Raw genomic sequence first — 25,616 nt, forward strand, 5'->3', positions numbered from 1 at the left:
CCAGTTCCACTCTCACTGTGATTTCTGCTGCTGCCTTTAAAGTCGAAGCATGTTCAGTAAGCAATTTTCTTTGGGTAGCCTCATTTTAAAGACCACAAACCAGACAACCTCAAGGACTATCTTCTAATGACTCACCAAACTCAGTGCCTTTTTAAGGTTGCCATGAAGTGAATAATGCTTTCGCCTTCCACTTGATTCCTTCAGTAGAACCTGAATCACAATCCACTTAGAGTGGGCGTCGATTAGTATTGGAAACATTGAGCCCTTAAATGGTCCTGTAAAATCTATAACCATACCCATAGTCTTCTTGACCATTCCTGGAGAAGTTAATGGTGGGGTCTTTTGATTCTCTGGACACATTCTGCATGTTTTTACCATCTTCGCTCTGTCTCCATCTCTGCTAGGCCTCCAGATGTAGCTTCTCACTATCATCTTCATTTCTGATATCCTTGGATGGCCATTATGAGGTTATTGAAGGATAGACTTTTGGACAGGATGTGGGATACCAGCCAGGCTCCTCATAGGGTAATGCCATCTTCTATGCTAAATTCTGGTATTTTGTTGCCTACGGCTTTAAGTCTTGTGTCATTTAATATTACGTGGCTTAATTTTGTCAATGTGGGAATGTTCCAAGTCCAAGTCTTAATTTGTCTGGCTGAAATTGGTAAGGTGTCCATAAAATCAAATGCCATTATGATTTTGTCCATTTTCGGTGGTGTGGGGTGAGCTTGTGGGCAATGGCTGATGGCTCAAGGCGTCTGCCTCAGCGGCGACCTGCATCCCTGGTCTATGTTCTAGGGTGTACTCACAGGCCCTTAACAATAATGCCAACCACTATATTTGGGCTGACGTTATGGGGAGGAAATGTCTGTGCTCAGAAAAAAGGCCCAACAGAGGTTATGGTCTGTTACAGTGAGTAACATTTGGAGCTTAAACATATTGCTGCAATTTCTTCACTGCAAAGACCATTGCCAAATCCTCTTTTTTGATCCGTGCTTACCTTCTTTCCGCATCGGCTAATGTCTGTGCAATCAGATATGCCATCCTCGGAGAGTGGCAGGGTGGCAAAGTGGTTAGCACTCAGTTGAGCCTCCAAGAATACGTAACTTTTTGCCTTGGCCCCTTTTATTTTTCCAAGGCCTGCCAGGAAGATTTCAGGATACTTTCCTTTTTTACCTCATATAAGTTACCAGTGTCCATCTTGAAATTTGTCACCAATCCAAGCAGCTTTTTTGTAATTAGTCCCTTCCCAAAAGACTGGACCCTGGTCCTTGTACCACTATCAATGAGAGCCAGACTGTTTGTTGCCCATATGTGACTGGGGTTACAGTGGTCCTGATTACATTTTGCAGCCCCACACATGGTCATTAGGACATCCTACTGCTGGTTGTCACCTTCTATTCCATTAGCCCAGGAGAAGTACTTTGTTCTCTCAGCATATTGTGGCCAGTCCTCAACACTCGCATTGTATGGCTCCAATTTCCCAAATAGTGGCATCTCAAATCTTCACAATACAGACTTACTGGAATCTGATGAACAGGGTTACTGAGACATCCCTTTTACCTCATCACCAGTATGATAACTCTAGGAGTCGGCTGTAAAGGAACAGTGCTTTATTGCACAAATAAAGCAAAGCAAAACCACTGGACCCAAAAACAGTAAATGCTATAAAATCTAGGAAAATCTAATCCTAGGTTAGAAGGATTAGCAGGGCAAATACATGTGGCTAGGGGAATAAGGCCTAGGTGGGATTGTTGACGGCGCAGACTCAACGGGCCACATGGCCTCCTCCTGCAGTGTAGGGATTCTATGATTCTATGATCTCAGCAACTCTGACAGCATCTGTGGAGAGAACAGAGCCAACATTTTGAGGCTAGGTGACCATTTGTCAGAGCTGGATCCACTCAGAGGCCTGCTTTATATAGGGTTTAAGAACATAAGAACATAAGAAATAGGAGCAGGAGTAGGCCATCTAGCCCTTCGAGCCTGCCCCGCCATTCAATAAGATCATGGCTCAGTTCCACATTCCCGCCCTCTCCCCATAACCCGTAATCCCCTCGCTTATCAAAAACCCATCAACCCGCGTCTTAAGAATATTTAGCGAGGCAGTCTCCACCACTTCAACGGGCAGAGAATTCCAGAGATTCACCACCCTTTGAGTGAAGAAGTTCCTCCTCAACTCTGTTCTAAACCGCCCCCCCTTTATCTTGAGGCTGTGCCCCTTAGTCCTACTGTCCTTTTTGAGCGGGAAGAGTCTCTCCACCTCTATCCTATCCATCCCATTCACCATCTTATATGTCTCAATGAGATCTCCCCTCATTCTTCTAAACTCTAACGAGTACAAGCCTAGTTTATTCAGCCTCTCCTCATAGCTCAACCCCCTCAACTCCGGTATCAGCCTAGTAAACCTCCTCTGCACTCCCTCCAAGGCCAAAATATCCTTGCATAAGTACAGCGCCCAAAACTGCACACAGTACTCCAGCTGCGGCCTCACCAATGCCCTATACAGCCGCAGCAAGACCTCCCTACTTTTATATTCAATCCCCCTTGCTATGAAGGCCAGCATCCCATTCGCCTTCCTGACCACCTGCTGCACCTGCAGGCTGGGTTTTTGCGACTCATGCACAAGGACCCCGAGGTCCCTCTGCACCGTCGCCTGCGGATTTCACCTGGTAAGGTAATTCCCAGCACCAGGAAGCTTGAATTCTACAAGTCCTACAGGTAGGTCTAAAAGATTCCCCATGCAAGTCCTGGGGGTTGATTCAGCAATGATGTCCATATGGATAATGTTGGAATAGTTTAGGTTAGAGGGTCATTAGATTGGTTCCACTGGTCGGCGCAACATCGAGGGCTGAAGGGCCCGTACTGTGATGTAATGTTTTATGTTCTATGTTCTATATCCTGAGACTAAATTAAAGAAACGTTGGCATATGAAACAGTAATTGTAGCTTGGAACACAGTACTTTCTACAACAATGCGGGCAAAGACATATTTAACAGGCACATTTAATACAATAGTCTGGCTGTTTGGAGAGATAACAGCTTGTCATCACCTCAGGTTAGATATTGGGACAAATAACTAATGTACTTAAGGTAACTGCTGAAGTACCCTGTACAGTAACCACAAGGAGCCACCATTATCAGGCTGGCTGCAGCGCATTAGGTGGGTGAAGTTACTGTAAGCAATTCAAAAAAACTAGGTCAAAGAACCAAACATTAAGGAGCTATGTAGCTATTCTTAAATAACTGGGCTGCAGGAAAAATGAATAGGCACAAGGTAACAATGAATTTAAAAGAAGAACTCAGGTGCCAAAATCTTACATGGAAAATGCTTTTTGCATATAAAGTTAAAGAATACTTTTTGGACACCTTTGGTACATGATTTATGTTTGTTAAATGGACAGATCGATAATATCGTATGAACATCTAAATCCAATTCAGCATGCTGCTTGTATTAACTTAGGAAGCCAGGCTGGAAAGGAATGGTATTTATTGGTAAACACAAAATAAAGCCACTACTCTATGGTGTCCATATACAAGTTTCAATCGGGACAACAGTTCTGCAGACCCCTCCCAGTGTCAGCCTTATAAAGAGATCAGGGGATGAGTTCAACCGGGCAGGCCATTTCCTGTTACAAAGGGAACTCGTATTCAACAAGCCTCACAGGGAGATCCATTAGAGATTCCCCACGAAATTCCTGGGGATTATCACACTCCGTCTCCCTCCGAGTTCGAGGGTTCCCCCTCACTCTGATGGCAAAGAACCATTTTGGTCACTTGGTCCATGGCCTCCTGTTTGTCATTTATATGGTCTGGTTGGGGAGTGTATACTGAGTGGGAATGTATACCGAATGGGGATGCATGCCGAGTAGGGATGTATGCCAAGTGGGGGTGTGTACCGAGTGGGGGTATATACCAAGTGGGGGTGTATACCGAGTGGGGGTATATACCAAGTGAGGGTGTATAGCGAATGGGGGTATATATCAAGTGGGGCTGTAAACCGAGTGGGGGGATATACCAAGTGGGGGTGTATACCGAGTGGGGGTGTATATCAAGTGGGCAAAAGTTTCTTCCTTGTGGAACACTGAAGGGCCACTATAGGGAGCTTGCGCTCAGTGTTGATCTCTGACTGCGAATCCATCACCTCCGTCTCCATTTCTGAGGCTGAGTCCTGGCAGACCTCGCTTGGGCTTTCAGTGGATGGAGTTTCCCATCCACAGGCTGCTGTATAAGATGACAATGGTGGTGTGTCGGTGCAGCAGTTGCCCCTGTAGAGGAGGTGATCAACATTTTTTTTGTATTTGTTGTCTTCTCCCTAACCTCTACTGTGGATGACACTAGGCCCATTTTTGAGAGGACAACACCTGGGATCTACAGGGCACCGTCTCTGAAATTCCATATTTGGAAGGTGTCTCCCAGTTTGAAGGTCCTGTCAACTTGTGTTCAGCGTGGTCTCTTTTTTAGGTTCTTGTTTCTCTTCGATGTTGCTGCCCAGGTTCAGAAACATGAGGCTAAGCCTGGTCCAAAGGCATTGCCCCAACAATAGTTCTGCATCAACTCCTTAGAAGGAGCTGGGGAGTCAAGAGGTGAGTTACTTACCACAGAATTCCCAGTCTATGACATGCTCTTGGAGCTGCAGTATTTATATGAGTCCAGTTCAGTTTATAGTTGATGGTAACTCCAGGATGGTGATGGGGGGAGGGTGGGGGGTGGGGGTGGTTTCGGTGATGGCAAATCTAATAAATGTTAAATTTAAGTTGATAAAAAGATCACCTTCCCAATTCATGATCCCTACCACCTACAAAGGGCTAATGCGGGACTGGGCACAGTACTGCACACAGTGTGATCTCCAAAGGAACACATAATCTAGGTCTAGCTACCAATTTTGGACTGGAAAGAGAGGAGTGTAGTGGCTAGCATGGAGGTGGCTCCAAGCCTGGACCTGGTGGGCAGCATGGTAGCAGTGGGTGGCACAGTGGCACAGTGGATAGCACTGCGGTCCCTTGGAGCCAGGGGCCCGGGTTCAATTCCCAGCTTGGGTCAGCGTCACTATGGAGTTTGCACATTCTCCCCATGTCTGCGTGGATTTCCTCCAGATGCTCTGGTTTCCTCCCACAGTCTGAAAGATGTGCATTGACCTGAACAGGTGCTGGAGTGTGGCGACTAGAGGAATTTCACAGTAACTTCACTGCAGCATTAATATAAGCCTTACTTGTGACTAATAAACTTTATACTGCATATATGCACACAGTTCCTATAGTTAATAAACACTTAATATTCAACTATATAAGGCTCAGAGCATCTCCGTGCGACCTACTGAACTACACACATCTTACAACATGATGTCAGGTGTCAGAATAGCTCAGAGCCTGGTAGAAATGGGAGATGAAATTTAAATCTGGAAGATTACAAAAAACAGAAGCAGTCTGAACCGATGTAAAGCATAGAAAGTGAAAGCACAGAAAGTGACCACCAGAGAAAAGCTCCACAGCAGGTCTGAAAGCAGAAAGAAAAAATAAAACTTCAGCAGAAGACGCCACTGAAACCCATGAAAATCCAGCTTCAATACCCAGGGAGTGCAGAGTCAGAAGACCAAGCAAGGGTGAGTTCAAAAAACTTCTTGGCCAGAGCAAGTTTGAAAAAGCTGTCAGAATTTCTGTTTGAAAACACATTAGAACAAGCGAAGTTCCAAATTGGCACCTGAACACATGGCAGCCAACCTCACTCCGATCAAAAAAAAGAACAAATAATCAATAGTGAAAAGACCCAACAAAAACTGGGAATCAATAGTTTCATGATCTGAAAATGCTTAGGGTAAAACTCGGGGATATAGTGGCAAGATGATATAGCAGCACAGTGTTTAGCACCAGGAACCTCGGTTTGATTCCCGGCTTGGGTCACTGTCTGTGTTGAGTCTCCATATTCTCTCCGTGTCTGCGTGGGTTTTCTCTGGGTGCTCCAGTTTCCTCCCACAGTCCAAAAGACGTGCTGGTTAAGTGAATTGGCCATGTTAAATTCTCCCTCGGTCTACCCGAATGGATGCCAGAGTGTGGCAACTCGGGGACTTTCAGTGTCTTCATTGCAATGTTAATGTAAGCCTACTTGTGACTCCAATAAATAAACTTTAAAACAGGAAGGTTGATCCAGGGAGATATAGTTTTAACTTTATAACACAGAAATCATTACTGCAGGAGCCTGCCAAAACTGACAAGTTCAGAAAATCTCATCGTGAAGAGCCATGATGTGGAGATGCCAGCATTGGACTGGGGTGGGTGGGCACAGTAAGAAGTCTCACAACACCAGGTTAAAGTCCAACAAGTTTATTTGGAATCATGAGCTTTCAAAGCGCTGCTCCTTCCTCAAGTGAGTCTCAGATCACTGGTTTACTGTCCAGAGAGCTCACCATTCCACCAAGAACCAAATGCCATCTCTTCATGATTTGGGTTTGGATTGTCTGCACTCTTGAAATTAGGAATTTTTCAAGGGAAATGTAATTCCAGTAAACACCAGGTGCTAAGGTCCTGAAAATGGCACAATGCCTGGTAACCAATGGTCAGAGCAAACAGAATTGCACACTGCACTCGCTGATGCTGCCAAATTGCTTTAGGTGTCCTTTGACACAACGTTGCTAAACTACTTAATTTTAATCAAACTGCATACTGCTCAAGTGTTTTGGCAGTAAAAACAACTCTTACACTGGAACAAAACATTTGGAAGAATGGTTTTTATCTCTCAGAGATGTATAAAGCTTTCATGTCAGCTCCTGTGTCTGTTTGAAAATGGTTGGTGAGGAGGTTTCCTTGTACAATCCAATTTATCCATTGTGCATTACAAAGTGATGAGTCTTCACTCTGTTTCTACTCCTGGCCTTACATCTCTCATCTAGGTGTGACAAATCATCTTTACAGTAAGTTGTTGGTCATGCTCCACACTTCATGAAGAAGAATACACTTCTCTCTCCCTAAGTGTGTGCTGGCTTTGATTTGGTAAATTATTGATCCATACCTTAGTAATATAACATCAGCAGTATGAGAATAGGATGGGAGAAGCTGTTAAATAGGTACCCACTATTCCATCATTCTGTATTTGCACCTAGGACCCTCCCATATCAATGACCCTGGGCTGATCTGCAGGGCTTGGTGTGCAACTTCGGATTTTTGAACAACTAGATGAAGAATTCTTCGCCCAAATTAGGCTATTTGCTAATCCATTTTGATTGAGCTTCTATAGCCAGCATTGGATCCCAATTTACCTATGTAAGTTCATAAGACATAGGAGCAGAATTAGGGCATTCAGCCCATCGAGTCCGCTCCCCATTTTCCTGCCTTCTCCCCATAACCCTTCAACCCATTACCAATTAAAAATCTGTCTAACTCCTCCTTACATTTACTCACTGTCCCAGCATCCATCGCAATTTGGGGTAGCTAATTCCACAGATTTGCAACCCTTTGGGAGAAGTAGTTTCTCCTCAACTCTGGTTTAAATTTACTACCTCTTATCCTAAGACTATGATCTCCCAACCTAGAATGTCCCACAAGAGGAAACATCTGCTCCACTTTATCCATATCTTTTATCATCTTGTTTACTTCAATTTGATCTCCTCTCTTCTTCTAAATTCTAGAGAGTATCGGCCCAAACTGTTCAATTTCCCTTCACATGACAAACCCCTTATCTCTGGAATCAATCTAATGAACCTCCTCTGAACTGCCTCCAATGCCACTACATCTTTCCTCAAATAAGGGGACCAAAACTGTGCACCTAACGTCTAGATTACCTTATGTCTGTTTGAGGCCCTCACATTGCACACCGGGGATTTTCCAGCCTCCAATTTGGCAGAACTTCAAGTCCGGGACATCGTAGTGATTTAACAAAAAATGTGGCTGCAACAAACCTTCAATTTCTCCCATGTCGCCTGCAGTTCTACTCTACCTGATGATGAACTTGACCCAAGGGCTAGTGCAAGGGCGGTGGTATTGTAGTTATGATACAGGAACAAAATAGTCTAGCAGCATACTCCAATTATAATGGGCAGCAAGGTAGCACAGTGGTTAGGACTGCTGCTTCACAGGTCCAAGGACGTGGGAGCGATTCCCGGATTGAGTCACTGTCTGTGTGGAGTTTGCACATTCTTCTTGTGTCTGCATGGATTTCCTCCAGATGCTCCAGTTTCCTCCCACAGTCCAAAGATGTGCGGGTTAGATCGATTGACTAAGCTAAAATTATCCCTTAGCGTCTTGAGATGCATAGGTTAGATGGATTAGTGGATAAATATGTAGGGATATGGGGTAGGACCTGGGTGGGATTGTGGTCGGTGCAGACTCGATGCGTCCAATGGCCTCTTTCTGCACTGTAGAGTTTCTGCGATTTCTATGATAATGCATGGAACATGGTAGAACTTGGCAGCCCAATGGTTTACATGGTCCTGGTACATCTGCGATTCAGGTCCTGCCCAGGATAATGGGTTAGAAGTTTACATAGAACTATAAAATCACTATAATGCAGTGCAGACAGAGGCCATTCAGCCTATCGAATCTGCACTGACCACCCCCCCCCCAAAAAGAACATCCCACCTACCCCTCCTCTCCCCACTTTTCCCTTAACCCCATGCATTTATGATGGCTAATCCACCTATCATGCATATCTTAGGATAATAAGGGGAAATTTAGCATGGCCAATCCACCTAACCTGTACGTCTTTGGAGCATGGGAGGAAACCCGAGCACCTGGAGGAAATGCATGCAGACAAGGGGAGACTTCAGCCTAAGGCCCGCTAATCACATTCAAATGATATTACAATGACCATTTAAATGGTCTTTGCGCCTCCCCACTGATTTCCAGCACGGAGCTGACGCCACCGGAAATCTGGCATTGGGAGACCCTGATGTGGGTATGCCGGCGTTGGACTGGCGTAAACACAGTAAAAGGTCTGACAACACCAGGTTTTAGTCCAACCTATTTATTTGATAATATACTCACAAGCTTTCGAGGGGACTGCCTCTTCGTCAGGTGAATGGAGAGTTCTGGCCTCAGACAGAGCATATAAAGCACAGACTGTTTAGAGATTACTGATTAAAATGCGAATCCTTACACCTAACCTGCTGTTCAAGACCTGAAGTGGCTGATAATGTGAGTGGAAGGAGCACTGATCACAGTTTAAAGAGATGTGTATTGTCTCCGCACACATGAGGACGGTCTCAACAGGGATCTTGGGTTCATGTCGCACTATCTGTAACCCCCGTGACTTGCCTGGGTTTGCAAAACCTCACTTACTGTACTGTCTGGAGACAATACACATCTCTTTAAACTGTGATCAGTGCTCCTTCCACTCACATTATCAGCCACTTCAGGTCTTGAACAGCAGGTTAGGTGTAAGGATTCGCATTTTAATCAGTAATCTCTAAACTGTCTGTGCTTTATATGCTCTGTCTGAGGCCAGAACTCTCCATTCACCTGACGAAGAGGCAGTCCCCTCGAAAGCTTGTGAGTATATTATCAAATAAATAGGTTGGACTAAAACCTTGGGAGACCCTAGCAGGGCGCGAATGCATGCACAAACCCCGTGAATTGGCCGACGTGAGAATCTCCTGGCCCGCTGCACTAACTTTTTAGATTCGCGGCCGAAGAGTTTCTTGAGCAGAGAATCAGGGTGTTGTCACCTTTATGTCTGACTTACATTCTTATCTAGTAAATCTTTGTCCCAGGAGCTCAGTCTCAGTTAGTTTGTCTTTATATTTCCTCCTTGGCTGTTTTGTTGCCCTGTACCTCTGTGAATTATATGTCCTTACATCGCAATATAAACATTATTTTTCAGTAATGCTGCAAATATCAACATTGATATGTGTTGGGGTGTATATACTGGCAGTCAATTTGCTAGCGCCCATTTTGGATTTGAATTTCACTGTCAAATGCCTGATTGTAATTGAGTGAAATTTTCAGGGGTAGCATGGTGGTAATGTCCCTGGGCTAGTAACCTAGATCTTGGCTTGTGGTCTTTTTTTAAATTCATTCATGGGGCATGGGAGTCACTGGCTGGCCAGCATTTATTATCCATCTTTTGTTGCCCCAGGGCAATTGAAAGTCAACCACATTGCTGTGGCTCTGGATTCACATGTAGGCCAGACCAGGTAAGGACGGCAGTTTTCCTTCCTTAAAGGACATTAGTAAACCAGATGGGTTTTTCGATAATTGACAATAGTTTCATGGTCCTCAGTAGATTCTTAATTCCAAATATTTTTTATTGAATTCAAATTCCACCATCTGCCATGGGCAAGATTCGAACCTGGGTCCCCAGAACATTAGCTGATTTTCTGGATTAATAGTCCAGTGATAATACCACTAGGCCATCACCTCCTCAATGCTGGAACTCCCTAATGAACCCATGAACCCCCTGGGGACCTGGGTTCAAGTCCCATCACAGCAGGTGGTAGAATTTGCATTCAATTAATAAATCTGGAATTCAAAGGCTAATTTCAGTAATGGTGACCATGAAACCACTGTTGATAGTCATAAAATTCATCTGGCTCATTAATACCCTTTTGGGAAATAAATTTGCCAAAATTACATGGTCTGACCTACATGTGGTTGACTCTTAAATATTCTCTGAAATGGCCTAGCAAGCCATTCAGTTGCATCAAAGCATTACAGAAAAGTTGATAAAGAGTGAAGATGGACAACAAGGCATCAACCAGAAACAACAATGACACATCTGGCTCTGTTTACCTTACAATATCCTCCTAACCAACTGAGGCCTTGTGCAAAGCTGGGAGAGAGCTATCCCATGGGCTCATCAAGCAGCAGCCTGATATAGCCGTAGTCACGGTATCATATGTTGCAATGTCCCGGACACTGCTTTCACCATCCCTGTCGGTAGATCAGGACATACCCCAGCAGAGCTGGTGTTACAGTGGCACACTGACCGGAGGGAGTTATCTTGAAAGTCCTCAACATTGACTCTGGACCCCATGAAGTCTTATGGCATCAGGTCAAGCATGGACATGGAGATTTCCTGCTGATTACAACTGTCAAGATCCACGGTACAGAAAAGCACCTCCCCACCCCCCCAAGAGAGAAATGGAAGCTTGATATGAAACCACAGTTGTAAATCAGTGGAACTAATATTTCGGCCGGAATGACAGACAGCATATGGAGTTACACAATATTACATTCTGCATCATGAAATAAAAACAAATTCTACCAATTCAATTCATTGAACCATTCATTCTCATGTCTTTAAAATGACACCGATGCATTTGTGATGAATAAACATTAGAGCCACAGACAATCCAAATTGTATTATCCATAAATCCAGTCTCACATCATAACACTCTGTATCATCTCTCATATTTGCATCACTGTATGGCCCTAGTACCTCGACATCCAAATCACAGTAGTATTAATGTACTTTCCTGTCTCACAATGGCATTAGTTGCTAATGTGCAGCCTAGTATCTCTGCACCCAATCAAATATTGGCATTCCTACATAGCCTAACATCTGTCTGCTGTCACATATCGTACTAAAAGAGAACTCAGTGTCATCGTAACAATTTTCTCATAACATGAATTTTCTACATTAACCTGTTACTCACCAGGTTGACGAGCTCGTGGTAGCAAATCTGGCCCTGCTCATTGCTCTGTACGAGAGCAAACAGCATCTCAAGTTTGGTGGGGTCCAGCTGTAATTCATGGCTCTGAAGCAGATTGGAAAAGTGCTCCACAGCAATGAAACCAGTGTTCTCTGGGTCGAGCTGCAAGAACCAAGGAGAGACAGTTAGAGCATATTCAATAAGTTATGTTCAATAAGTTATGTCTGATAAGTTCAATGTGTTATTTTATTTATCTACTACCATCATTGCACAGTCATTATTATTTTTCCAACTTTATCCCATCAACATGGTACAATATAGAATCCCTACAATGCAGAAAGAAGCCATTTGGCCCATCGAGCCTGTACTGACAACAATCCCACCCAGGTCGTGTGCCCATAACCCCACATATTTATGCTCTTAATCGCCCTGACACTAAGGGGCAATTTATCATGGTCCGCAATCTCTGGTCCGAAGATGTGCAGGTTAGGTGCATTGGCTATGCTAAATTGCCTCTTAGTGTCCCAGGATGCATAGGTTAGAGGGGTTAGTGGGGTAAATATGTGGAGTTGTGGGGATAGAGCCTGGGTTGGATTGCTGTTGGTACAGAATGGCCTCCTTCTGCACTGTAGGGATTTTATGATCTTTGGGCAGTAGGAGGAAACCGAGCACCTGGAGGAAACCCATTCAGGCATAGGGAGAATGTGCAAACTCCACACAGACAGTGACTCAAGGCCAGAATTGAACCCGGGTCCCTGGTGCTGTGAGGCAGCAGTGCTAACCACGGTGCCACCATGCTTCCCTTAACAATTATAATCAAAAAAAAACATCTGTTCCAAAACCTGTTGTCAATGACATTTCTTATTAGAGTCCAAATTTAGATTGACTTACAATTCAATTATCCCTTCTTCCTCAAGGGTGGATCATATTTTTGTGTGGCATCTCCCCACATCGCTAACTGAAATTTAGGACCTTACCCCCTGGAAAATCATGGCAACAACCAACGTCCTTCTTAATGGTATAGTGCCTTGGTGAATGCACAGTGCACCTTCGGACACGAAGAGGAAAATTATCATGGCCAATTCAACGAACCTGCACATCTTTGGATTGTGGGAAGAAATTAGAGGAAACATACGCAGATGGGGAGAACATGCAAACCCCACTCAGTCACCCAAGGCCAGACTCAGACCCAGGTCCTTGGCACTGTGAGGCAACAGTGCTAACCACCATGCCACCATGAACAGAGACAAAGCTAAAGCGAAAGGTATTATTATGGGAAATGGTAAACGTACCGTCACATGGCAGGATAGAGAGTTCAAATCTAACATCAACAGATGATGTAAAGAGGTTGTAAAAAGAATAAAAGGAAAAACTAAAAGCTCTGTATCTGAATGCACATAGCATTCAAAATAAAACAGATGATTTGAGAGCACACATAGAAGTAAATAAGTACAATTTGATATCCATTATGGAGGCATTCATGGGAGATTTTAATCTACATATATTGATTGGAAGAGTCAGATGGACAAAGATAGCCAGATATGGAGTTCATGGAATGTTTCCAGGATAGTATCTTAAAATAGCATGTTCTGGAGCCAACCAGAAAGAAGGCTATACTAGGCCTGGTATTGTGCAACAAGATGGGAGTAATTAATGATCTCATAGTGAAGGAACTCTTAAGAATCAGCAACCAAAATATGATTACATTTTACATTCAGTTTGAGGAAGAAAGTAGTGGGCCTGAGACTATGTTTTGAAAGTTAAATAAGGGCAACTATGAGGAAAAGAAAACCAAGCTGGCTAAAGTAAATTGCCAAATTAGGTTAAGGGCTAGACCAATAGAGATTTAAGGGAATATTTCAGAATGCACAGGATAAATAAATTCCAAAGAGTAACATAGAAATAGGAGCAGGAGGAGACCATTTGGCCCTTCAAGCCTGCTCCGCCATTCATCACAGTCATGGCTGATCATCCAACTCAATAGCCTAATCCTGTTTTTTCCCCATAACCTTTGATCCCATTTACCCCAAGTGCTATATCCAGCCGCCTCTTGAATACATTCAATGTTTTGGCATTAACTACTTCCTGTGGCAATGAATTCCACAGGCTCACCACTCTTTGGGTGAAGAAACATCTCCTCACCTCCGTCCTAAATGGTCTACCCTGAATCGTCAAGTAAGAAAATGTCTGAGGGACAGACCCACCGCCCATGGTTAGCGAGAAAAGTTAAAGATAGTTTCAAACTAAGTGAAATTAAAGTGAGATAGCTGACACAAAAGCAAAAAATGCACGCAACTGGAGGGCAGCAGCGAAGAACCAAGTTCCCAATTGACCCTGTATCATCAATTGAATGTAGCCAGTGAAGATTGTGGTGCTTTAATTGATCTTAGCATCTCCTGGCCAAAGCAGTAGAAAATAAACCAGATGCTACAGCCCAAGTTTTGCCAGCACGCCTGCCCCAATTCTGGGGGCAGGTGAGGCTCGCAGAACGGCTTTCTCCATTGACCTCAGGCAGGCGAGGAGGTAAAATTCCAGCATATGTACGCGCCTGATCATTAGCCAGATGGAAGTCTGCAATACGGGATCTCCTCCCTAAACCTCTGCACCTTTTTACCTCTCTTTCATCCTTTAAGAGGATGAAATGAGACCTGTCTCTCTTACCAAGCCTCTGACCACCTTCCTAATATCTCCACTTGTGATTCGGTGTCAAATTTTAGTTTGTTTTAAGCTCTTGTGAATTGCCATGCGATATTTTACTATGTTAAAGGTGTTATATAAGTACCAACGTAGCTGTTGTCATTGTAGATGTCAGCCTCTTGTGACAAAATAACCTAAACAGTTGCCCAGGCTCACCCAGGAAGAATGACCACTTGAGTGCTAAACCGCGTGATACCTCGTGAAATCCTACTTCATCTTCAAGAAAGGAGAAAGGCAACAAATGTAGAGGATAAAATGCCTATACAAATCTCGCCTCGCTGTTGTAGGGCTGGATATACTCACACTCATTCATCAATTACCATGACGATGGATAGCTCTTGACAAGAAACACAAAGTGCCACCCACATGAGAGTTATTTTCTCTTGCTGCTTTCAGTGGTCTGTATACGGTGACAAAATCTGTGCAAGAGTGCTTCAGTGCAGCAAAGTGTGGAGAAACTTCACGTTGTATGGTCACCATGGAAAAGAATGATCTCAAATCAGGCATGCAAGACCTGTAAAATTTAATGAAGCGAAGAATTTTCTCTTGGCAGAAACCTGATCCATATGTATGATTGTTTTATCCAAGCTATGTCTGGTTTACAATCTGGTTTGTTGGCTGGTTTAATTGATTATGTGCTCAGGTGCAGTCTGCTTATTGTCAGTATCTGCCGGTGTGAGACTTGGAGTTTAAGCTCAGAATGTTGGTTTAAAGAGTTAAAGTTTATTTATTAGTCACAAGTAAGGCTCACATTAACACTGCAATGAAGTTACTGTAAAACTCCCCCTAGTTGCCATACTCCAGCTCCTGTTTGGGTCAATGCACCTAACCTGCGCATCTTTCAGACTGTGAGAGGAAATCAGAGCAAGCAGACAACATGCAAACTCCACACAGACAGTGACCCAAGCCAGGAATCGAACCCAGGTCCCTGGCACCGTGAAGCAGCAGTGCTAACCACTGTGCTGCCATGCCATGGCTCATGCCCAGGCTGAATTGCAGACCTTTCTGCATGGAGTATTGACAGACATTTGGCATGGCATGGACTCCAGGTTTGTCCACCTAGACACTCATGTGCTGCTCTACAAATCCTGTACAATTTGACTAGAACCCCCTTTGGCAAGACAGCAACCCTCTGGTCAGCATCATGCCTCCGTAGCACGGAGTACAAAATACACATAATTTGAAATGATAACAGAAGGCTTCAATTGAGACAGCGCAAAACCTTATGGCTCCCTGGGGCAATTCAAACAGCGTAAGTTGACAACAAGCTGCAGTTCTTTTCTAGTATGATTAACATAATAATGATCTCTGCTATTATGTAGTTTCTGTTTATTTTAGAAACCAACATTTGCAATATTGCTTTCAGCAGATTTCACATTGCTTAGATTTGGGGAGAACTGTTCCTCCAATTTTTTTTAAATTCATTTGTGGGACATGGGCGTCACTGGCTAGGCCAGCCCATCCCTAGTTGCCCCTTGAGGATGTGGTGGTGAGCTGCCTTCTTGAATCGATGCTGTCCATGTTCTATGGGTTCACCCACAATTTAGGAGGGAATTCCAGGATTTTGACCCAGCAACCGCGAAGGAAGGTGATATGTTTCCAAGTCGGGATGGTGAATGGCTTGGATGGGAACTTGCAGGTTGTGGTGTTGGGTTTGGAAGGTGTGATCTAAGGATCTTTAGTGAATCACTGCAGTGCATCTTGTCGATAGTACACACTGCTGCTACTGAGTGTTGGTGGTGGAGGGATTGAATATTTGTAGATGTGGTGCCAATCAAGTGAGCTGCTTTGTCCTGGATGGTGTCAACCTTCTTGTGTGTTGCTGCACCATCCAGGCAAGCTGACATGGACTTTTCATCACGGTCTCTTTCTGGCTGAGAGAATTCCACATCTTTAAGATATGTGCCGGAATTTTACCATCTCGCCAACCCAAGGCTCATAACATCCTGCCCAAGGCCAACAGAGAATGTCTCACCTGCCCCGATTCTGGGGCGGGCCTGCCGGTAAAATTCCAGCCATGTTCTTCTATGGAACCCAGTTTTAAAGCCTATGATGTGTAAATGTTATACACTCATGTAGTATATGTTAATTAGCAACATTTGTACATGTCAAAAGTTTTGTTTCAGGATGCCAAATCTATAAACCGCTATTATTTCTGCTCACATAAAATTTATAGCATTTAAATAGGCCATTCAGCCCAGCTGGCCCATGTCAGTATTTATGCACCACATAACGTTCCTCCTACCCTTCTTTATCTAACTCTATCAGCATATCCTTCTATTCTTCCTCCCTCATACACTTATCTCTAGCCTCTCTTTAAATGCATCTCTGTCAGTTGCCTCAACTACTCCATGTGGTACCATTCCACACTTGAACCAGAGTCATGGCCTCAATGAAGGATAAGGAAAGGTCTTGGTTATGTAAGACCAAGGATGAAGTTGCCATGCAAGAGAAACTGCCCATTCAGATGCGCCTACAAGATATGACAATAAAATAAATGTGCCACCGAGCTTTAGACTTTGTTTCAACAAAACTAAATGTGCAGACCACCAAATCATTTTATAAAATTTCGAGGAATACCTTAGGGTAAATAATTAAATCATTATGAACAACTAACGTGATTAACGATACTTAAAAAAATGAAATTGATACACCAAAGGTAAACTGTGAGCATTTGCAAATGTTCTTCAAGAGATCATGTTATTTTGGTAATCCCCTGTTTGGAGCTGGTGAAAAGATGTCTTTGGGGATTGTTTCTGATCTCCATCAGGCTACTCAAGGATTCATACATTCACTTAGTCTCAAAGCAGAAAAGAGTCATTCCAAAGTCAACATTTCCAAATGAAAACACTGAAATTACAGCTTGGAAAACCTGATATTACCCTAAGAATTTGACATTCAAAATTTGAAATTAGTTGCACATTCAGGAAGTAGGAATATATAGAATTCCATCAGGGCGATCTGAGTACTAGTACAATCTGAGTAAGTGCAAACCACCACTACAAAAATATGTCTAGTAGATTATCTTTTTAAGTTTAGCCTTGGCATGTGGGCATCACTGACAAGGCCAGTATTTATTATTGCCCGTCCCTAATTGGCCTTGAGAAGCTGCCTTCTTGAACCACTGCAGTCCATATGGTGTAGGTATACCCACAATGCTTTTGGGGTGAGGGTTCCAGGACTTTGACCTAGCAACGGTGAAGGAACTGCAATATACTTCAAAGTCAAGCTCCAAGTGAGCTTTGCAAACAGTGGGGGAATCATGGAATCCTTACAGTACAGAAGGAGGCCATTCAGGCCATTGAGCCTATACCAATAACAATCCCACACAGGCCGGAAGGGAATGGGTAACCACCAGGTAGAGCAAGAGGTGAGGCAGGCAGGGCAGGAATCTCCTGTGCCCATTCCCCTAAGAAAGGTATACTGCTTTGTGTACTGTTGAGAGGAATGACCTCTCAGGGGAAAGCAGCAACAACTAAATTCATTGCACTACAGTTGGTTCTGCTGTAGGAGGACAGAGTTAAGAAGTGTGAGGATGCAATAGTTTTAAGGGATTCAATTGTAAGGGGAACAGGTAGGCATTTCTGTGGCTCCAAACAAGACTCCAGGATGGAATGTTGCCTCCCTGGAGCTGGATTAAGCATGTCTCGAAGCAGTTACAGGACATTCTGCAGCAGGAGGGTGAACAGCCAGTAGTCATGGTACACATCAGAAAGAAAGGGGATGAGATCCTAAAAGCAGAATATAGGGAGTTAGGAAGAAAATTGAGAAGTCAGACCTCAAAGGCAGTGATCACCACCACTGCCACGTGCTAGTCGGAGTAGGAATAGCAGTACGTTGGATGAATATGTGGCTGAAGAGATGGTGTGAGCAGGAAGTTTCAGATTCCTGGGACAATAGGACTAGTTCAAGGGGAGGTGTGACCAATACAAATTGGATGGGTTGCATCTGGGCAGGACCAAGACTGATGTCCAAGGGGTAGTATTTGCTAGAGTGGTTGGGGAGGGTTTCAGCTAAAGTGGCAGGGGGATGGGAATTGATGCAAGGAGTCAGAGGAAGGGGAATGAAGGATAAAAACAAAAGACAGAAAGGGGAATTTAAAAAAAAGGGGATAGGCAGAGAAACCAAGGATCAGATTCAAACAGGCCTCAGTAAAAAATAGGGAATGTTAATGTGAAAAAGACAGCAGCACAGAGCATTCGCAATAAAGTGGATGAATTAATCACACAAATAGATGTAAACAGGTACAATATAGTTTGAATTACAGAGACATGGCGGCAGGGTGACCAGGGCAGGGAGAACTGAACATCCAGGGGTATTCAGTGTCAGGAAAAGACAAACAAAAAAGTAGATGTGGTGTAGTTGCATTGCTGGTTAAAGAGGAAATTAACAACATACTGAAAAAGGATATTAGCTGTAACAATGTGCAATCTGTATGGATAGAGCTTTAAAACACCAAGGGGCAAAAAATATTAGTAGGGGTTGTATACAGACTCCCAAAGAGTAGTGGTAATGTTGAGAATAACATTAATCAGGAAATTAGAGATGTGTGAGGTAAAGGCACATCTATAATTTGGGTGATTTTAATCTGTGTATAGATTGGGCAAATCAAATTAGTCACAATATCGTGAAGAAGGAATTCCTGGAGTATGTATGGGATGGTTTTCTGGACCAATACGTTGAGGAACTGACTAGAGAACAGGCCACTCTGGACAGGATATTATGTAATGAGAAGAGAATAATTAGCAATCTAGTTGTGCAAGACCCCTTGGGGATGAGTGACCATAACATGATAGAATTTTTCATCAAGGTGACATAGTTGATTCTAGGACTAGGGTCCTGAATCTTAATGAAGGAAACTACAATGATATGAGGCACAAGTTGGCTATGATAGATTGGGGAAGGTTATTTAAGGGGGATGATGGTGGATAGGTAATGGCAACAATTCAAGGAATATTCCTGCCAGAGTAAAACTGGAAAGGTGGCCAAACCATGGCTTACAAGGGAAAATAGAGATAGTATTAGGTTCAAGGGAGAGACATAGAAATTGGCCAAGAAAAACAACTGAACTGAGGATTGGGAGCAGTTTAGAATCCAACACAGAAGGACCAAGAGACTGATTAAGAAGGGGAAAATAGAGTATGAGAGTAAGGTTGTGGGAAACATAAAAAATGACTAAAGAAGTTGTTATTGGTATGTGAGGAGAAATAGATAGGTGAAGACAGATGTAGGTACCTTACACTTAGAAATAGGGGAATTTATAATCATAGAATCATAGGATCCCATTCAGCCTTTGAGACTGCACCAACAACAATCCCCCCCAGACTATCCCTGTAATTCCACATATTTACTTTGTCAAACCCCCTGACAGCATTGAGTCTGGGAAACCCCTGAGTTGGGAGAGAAAAGAAACAATTGATGAACCTGTCACAGTTCAGCATATTTTTCCAACCTCTGCCATTGTGTTTATACTTGGACAGAAAAGTTCATAACAGTCACTTATAAACTTGAGACTTATCCACCACAATGAACAGGATTAGCACGATGAGATGTAATCATTAATCGATAAACATATTGTCGAAAGTTACACTTGCTAAAGGGGCCAATTCATACAGGTCGGCCGAAATTTTACTGTCATGCCCGTCCCAATTCCAGGGCCGGGTGAGGCTCGGAGAACAGCATCCTCCATTGGTCTCGGGCGGGATTGTATGGACCTTGGATGGACGTGCCAGTAAAATTCCGCCCATAATGTCAAAGGCTTTAGAGAGACATAAAACAATGAGGAATCAACAGTGTATTCAAAGGTAGAGTTCCAGGTAATGTAAAGTAGATACGATACATAAACCGTTAAGAATTCCTGCTCCCCCATACTCTTTTTTCTTCATTTTGTCCACTACCACCTTTACTTTGTGCATTAGTTCCTAGAAGAGAGATATTCAAACACATGCCTGGAAGCCTTCTGTGCCACTCTCTTACACTATCGCTGCAATCTGGTACTAGATTTCCTTGAAATCCGTGAAAGATTGATTTAGGTAGTTATTCAGGGCAGGTCAGAGAAATGACAACGTATGCAGACAAACCAATAAATTTATGACAGGTGTGCGGCTACAAATAAAAGCAAACAATTCTTCAGAAATCTTTCAAAAACAAAAATAATTCAAAGGAGATGATTCTGTGAACATAAAGGCAAAATACCACAGATGTTGGCATCTGAAACATGAACAGAAAATGCTGGAAAGTCTCAACAGGTCTGACAGCATCTGTGGAAAGAGAATAGAGCCAACGTTTCAAGACTGGATGACCCTTCATCGGAGGATTTTCCAGCATTTTCTGATTCTGTGAACATGTGGTTCAATCATGAAGTAAATTCGAGGAATACTTTGCGGCCTGCAGTTCAAGAAAAACATTGTAACAAGTCTCACAAAATCAGGTTAAAGTCTAACTTTGGAATCACAAGCTTTCAGAGCGCTGCTCCTTCATTAGGTGAGTGATGAAATAACACTCTGAAAACTTGTAATACCAAATAAACCTGTTGGACTTTAACCTGATGTTGTGAGACTTCTTACTGTGCTTACCTCAGTCCAACGCTGGCATCTCCATATCGAGAAAAACATAGTGGTTTAAAATGGCTTATAGATTTATAGGTATAAAATGGCTCATCACTCAGCTTCCAATACTGTTGTGGTTGGCAAGATTCCCTGGTCAGAAGAGCCCCTGAAACAGGGATGACCTTGTAGTACATTCTGAATGCGATGGATATTGTAGCGCCCAGGTCTGAACAGGTTGCCACAGGGCACTTGATTTCCCCCTGCAACTGCTGTCCAAATGCTAATGAGGCTCAGCCTTCAATAGGGATCTGGTCCCCTCCTGAGTCTCTGGCAGCCAACAGTTGTACTCCGCCAGTTTGGCTGCTCCAAGTCTGTGCCAGAAAAAGATGTAACCCGCAGTGTCAGGACACAAGCATGCGGACACACGGAATGCAGTTTATCTCATAGCATGTTTCCAGTGAGAGACTGCATTGGCATATTAACTTTCCTCCCACACATAGAAGAATAAGGCCACAATAAATTTAACACCTTGACTTAGAATCATAGAATCCCTACAGCACAGAAGGAGGCCATTCGACCCATCGAGACTGCACCAACAACAAATCCACACTATCCCTGTAACCCCACATAATTATCTTGTTAATCTCCTCAAAACTAAGGTCAATTTAGCATTACCAATCAATCTAACCTGCACATCTTTGGACTGTGGGAGGAAACCAGAGCACCCAGAGGAAACCCACGCAGACATGGGGAGAAAGTGCAAACTCCACACAAACAGTGACCCAAGCCAGGAATTGAACCCTGGTTCCTGGTACTGTGAGGCAGCAGTGCTAACCACTGTGCCACTGTACCACTTCACTAACTTGCTACCAATTGACATCCTCCAGAACTGCAGTGAGTGTGGAGGTGGAGGTTCTGGGCACATCTTACAAGATGGGACAAGATAGATAGTCTTGGAGAGGGGAGATCTGTTTGGGCATAGCGGGCCACTCCTGGTCCACCTGGACACCACAAAGGAAAGTAAACAAGTATACCTGCTCGTCCGCTTCCAGTTTTCCTCTAGTGTGCCTTTATCTGAGGGAGCAGCTGTAGCATTGGATAGATCATTGGTAGTTGCCTCTCTGTATGTGATGTGGAGATGCTGGCTTTGGAGTGGGGTGGGCACAGTAAGAAGTCTCAGAATGCCAGGTTAAAGTCCAACAGATTTATTTGGTATCACAAGCTTTTGGAGCGCTGCTCCTTCATCAAGTGAGTGGAGGTTAATGCAAGTGCCATCAAAACCATGTCACTGCCTTCAATAGCACTTACACAATGTAATAGTGATTAATGTTGTGCAGTATCACTAACTAGAGCAAAAGAAACAAATTATATGGGAGATTTTTTTTATTCTGAGGATGGGAGCAGCCCTGGTAGGACCAGCATTCCATCTCCAAGTGTTCTTGAGAAGATGATGGTGAGTCACCTTCTTGAACTGTTGAGATCTATGTGGTGTAGGTACACTCACAGTACTGTGTGGGTTGAGGTCAGGGAGTGAGTTCCCATGACTTTAGCTCAGCAACAGTGAAGAAACAGCATTATGGTTCCAAGTCTAGATGGTGCATGATTTGAAGGGAACTTGTGCTGCTGTTGGTCCCTTGTGTCTGCTGTCCTTGTCCTTGGATATTTTGGCCTTGGAGGGAGTGCAGAGGAGGTTTACTGGGCTGATACCAGAGTTGAGGGGGTCGAGCTATGAGAGGCTGAATAAACTAGGCTTGTACTCGTTAGAGTTTAGAAGAATGAGGGGAGATCTCATTGAGACATATAAGATGATGAATGGGATGGATAGGATAGAGGTGGAGAGACTCTTCCCGCTCAGAAAGGACAGTTGGACTAGGGGGCACAGCCTCAAGATAAAGGGGGGGCGGTTTAGAACGGAGTTGAGGAGGAACTTCTTCACTCGAAGGGTGGTGAATCTCTGGAATTCTCTGCCCGTTGAGGTGGTGGAGGCTGCCTCGCTAAATATTTTTAAGACACGGGTTGATGGGTTTTTGATAAGCGAGGGGATTAAGGGTTATGGGGAGAGGGCGGGAATGTGGAACTGAGCCACGACAGATCAGCCATGATCTTACTGAATGGCAGGGCAGGCTCGAAGGGCTAGATGGCCTACTCCTGCTCCTATTTCTTATGTTCTTATATGTTTGGAAGATGTTGTTAAAAGCCTTACTGAGTTGCTGCAATGTATTTTGTAGATGGAATGCAATACTGCCGTTGTGCTCCAACGATGGAATGAATGACTGTGTATGGTGGTGAATGGGGGTTATCAAGCTAGTTCTTTTCTCTTGGGTAGTGTTGAATTTTTGACTGTTGTTAGAGTTGCACTTATCAAGGCATATGAGGTGTATTTCATCACACTCCTCTCTTATGCTTTGTGGATAGGCTTTGGGGAGTCATGTGGCTAGTTACTTGCAGCAGATTTCTCAGCCTCTGACCTGTTGTTCTGGAAGCTGTGTTTTTATGGCTGGTCCACTTCCAATTTTGGCCAACAGTGGCTGCTACAATGTTGATGGTGGGATTTCAGTGATGGTATTACCCAAAGGGAATTGTTTATATTCACTCTTGTTGGAGATTCTCATTGCCTTGTGTGGTCCAAATGTTACTCACTATTTAGCACCCCAATATTGTCCAGGTCTTGCTGCATGCAGGCATAGGCTTCTACAAACGTCAGAGAGCATGCCCAATTTTGACCTTACATTGGAGGGAAGTACATTGATGAAACAACTGAAGATGGATGGGCCTATCACACTGTCCTGGGGAACTTTTGTATTAATGTCCTGGGGCTGAGGTGATTAGCCTTCAACAAGCACAAATATATTTAGGTATGAGTCCCATCAGTGGAGCATTTTCCCCTGATTTCCACTACTTCAATTTTGCTAAGCTCCCTAATGTCACATTTGGTCAAATGCCACCTTGATGTTAATTGTCACTTTGATTTGATTTGATTTATTATTGTCATATGTACTAACATACAGTATTGTTTCTTGTGCGCTATACAAAGCATACCATTCATAGAGAAGGAAAGGAGAGAGTGCAAAATGTAGTGTTACAATCATAGCTAGGGAACAGAGAAAGATCAACCAAATGCAAGATAGGTCCATTCAAAAGTCTGACAGCAGCAGGGAAGAAGCTGTTCTGGAGTCACACTTCGCATCTGACATTCAGCTCTTTTGTCCTTGTTTGGACCAAAGCTGTGATGAGGTCAGGGCCTGCGGAACACAAACTAAGCACTGGTGAGCCGTTTGTTGATAAGTACCACTTGATAGCACTGTTGACAACACCTTCTATCAATTTTCTAATGATCAAGGATAGGTTGATGGGACAGTAATTGGCCAGATTGGATTTGTACTACTCTTTGTAGATGGGGCATACTTGGGCAATTTTCCACATTGTCAGGTAGATGACTATTGTAGCTGCAATGGAACAGCTTGGCTAGGGATGTGGTTAATTCTGGAGCACAGGTCTTCAGTACTACAGCTAGGATGCTATCATTGTCCACACTGTGGAGATGCTGGCATTGGACTGGGGTGGGCACAGTAAGAAGTCTCACAGCACCAGGTTAAATTCCAACAGGTGTATTTGGAACCATAAGCTATCAGAGCATTGCTCCTTCATCAGGTGAGTGGGGAGGTAGGTTCACAAACATGGCATATATAGACAAAGACAAGAGAATATTTGGAATGCAAGTCATTTCAGGTAATCGAGTCTTTACAGATACAGACAGTGCGAGTGGAGAGAGGAGTAATCACAGGTTAAAGAGGTGTGAATTGTCTCAAGAAGGACAGCTAGGAGGATTTTGAAAGCCCAAACGAAATGGTGGGGACTACATGTCGTGTGATGTGAACCCACAATTCCGGTTGAGGCTGTCCTCATAGGCTATCAGTTTCTGCTCAGCGATTCAGCGTTGTCATGTGTCTTGAAGGCTGCCTTGGAGAATGCTTACCTGAAGGTTGGAGGCGCCATAGTCTATGGTGCATAGTCCTTGTTGCTCCCAATCCCTTCAATCTTTCTTGATAACACATGGACTAAAATGAATTGGCTGAAGACTGGCTTGTTTTGATGGGGGCCTTAAAAGGAGGGTACGATTGATCATTCACTTGGCACTTCTGGCGGAAGATGGCTAAAAATGTTTCAGACTTGTCTCTTGCACTGACATGCTCAGCATCTCATTATTAAGGATGTGGATGTTTTGGGAGCTTCCCTCTCCATTTCTTAACCTGATCCATTGGTTGTGGGTTCACTTAACTTTGTCTATACCATGCTGTTTCCATTGTTTAACATGCAAGTAGTTCCAATGTTGTAGCTTCTCCAGGTAGTCATCTCATTTTAAGTGTGTGTTCTGCTGCTCATGGCATGTTTTCCTCCACTCCTCATTGAACCAGGATTGGTCCCCTGGCTTGATGATAATGTTGCAGTGATATCCCAGGAGATGAGTTATGTATTCCTCATGAATGCTTAGTTTTGAACTGTTAGTTCTGAGTCTATCTCATTTAGAGTGGTGGTATGCCACATTACACAAAGGAGAGTGTCCTCAGCGTGAAAATCAGATTTTGGGCAGAATTTTAACAGCACGCCAACCCCAATTCCGGGGACGGACAAGGCTCAAGAGAACAACATTCTCCGTTGGCCTCAGGCAGGATCGTACGACTTCAGGCAGATGTGCCGGTAAAATTCTGCCCTATGTTTTCACAAGGATCATGCAGTAGTTATTTCATCAATCCAGCCAATATGGGCAGATGCATCTGTGACTGGTAGATT

At 43.7% G+C, this 25,616-nt stretch overlaps 1 protein-coding gene across 3 annotated transcripts in view; it reads right to left on the reverse strand.

The window, feature by feature from the left end:
* rhbdl1 (rhomboid, veinlet-like 1 (Drosophila)) overlaps window positions 1-25,616 on the reverse strand; it is a 261,415-nt gene that overhangs the window by 214,136 nt on the left and 21,663 nt on the right. The window contains exons 1-2 of one of the 3 annotated variants that reach the window (XM_080206155.1): window positions 14,581-14,679; window positions 11,584-11,742 (exon numbers count right to left, since the gene is read on the reverse strand). In XM_080206155.1, coding sequence (XP_080062281.1) covers window positions 11,584-11,742; window positions 14,581-14,586 — 165 coding nt within the window. In that variant the 5' untranslated portion in view covers window positions 14,587-14,679. Of the gene's footprint in view, window positions 1-11,583; window positions 11,743-14,580; window positions 14,680-25,616 lie in introns of those variants that run through there. The other 2 variants (XM_080206154.1, XM_080206156.1) reach the window with 2 other exon arrangements.

The sequence above is a fragment of the Carcharhinus amblyrhynchos genome, chromosome 18 (genome assembly GCF_965287045.1).
Source record: "Carcharhinus amblyrhynchos chromosome 18, sCarAmb.v2.hapA, whole genome shotgun sequence".
Lineage (NCBI taxonomy): Eukaryota > Metazoa > Chordata > Chondrichthyes > Carcharhiniformes > Carcharhinidae > Carcharhinus > Carcharhinus amblyrhynchos.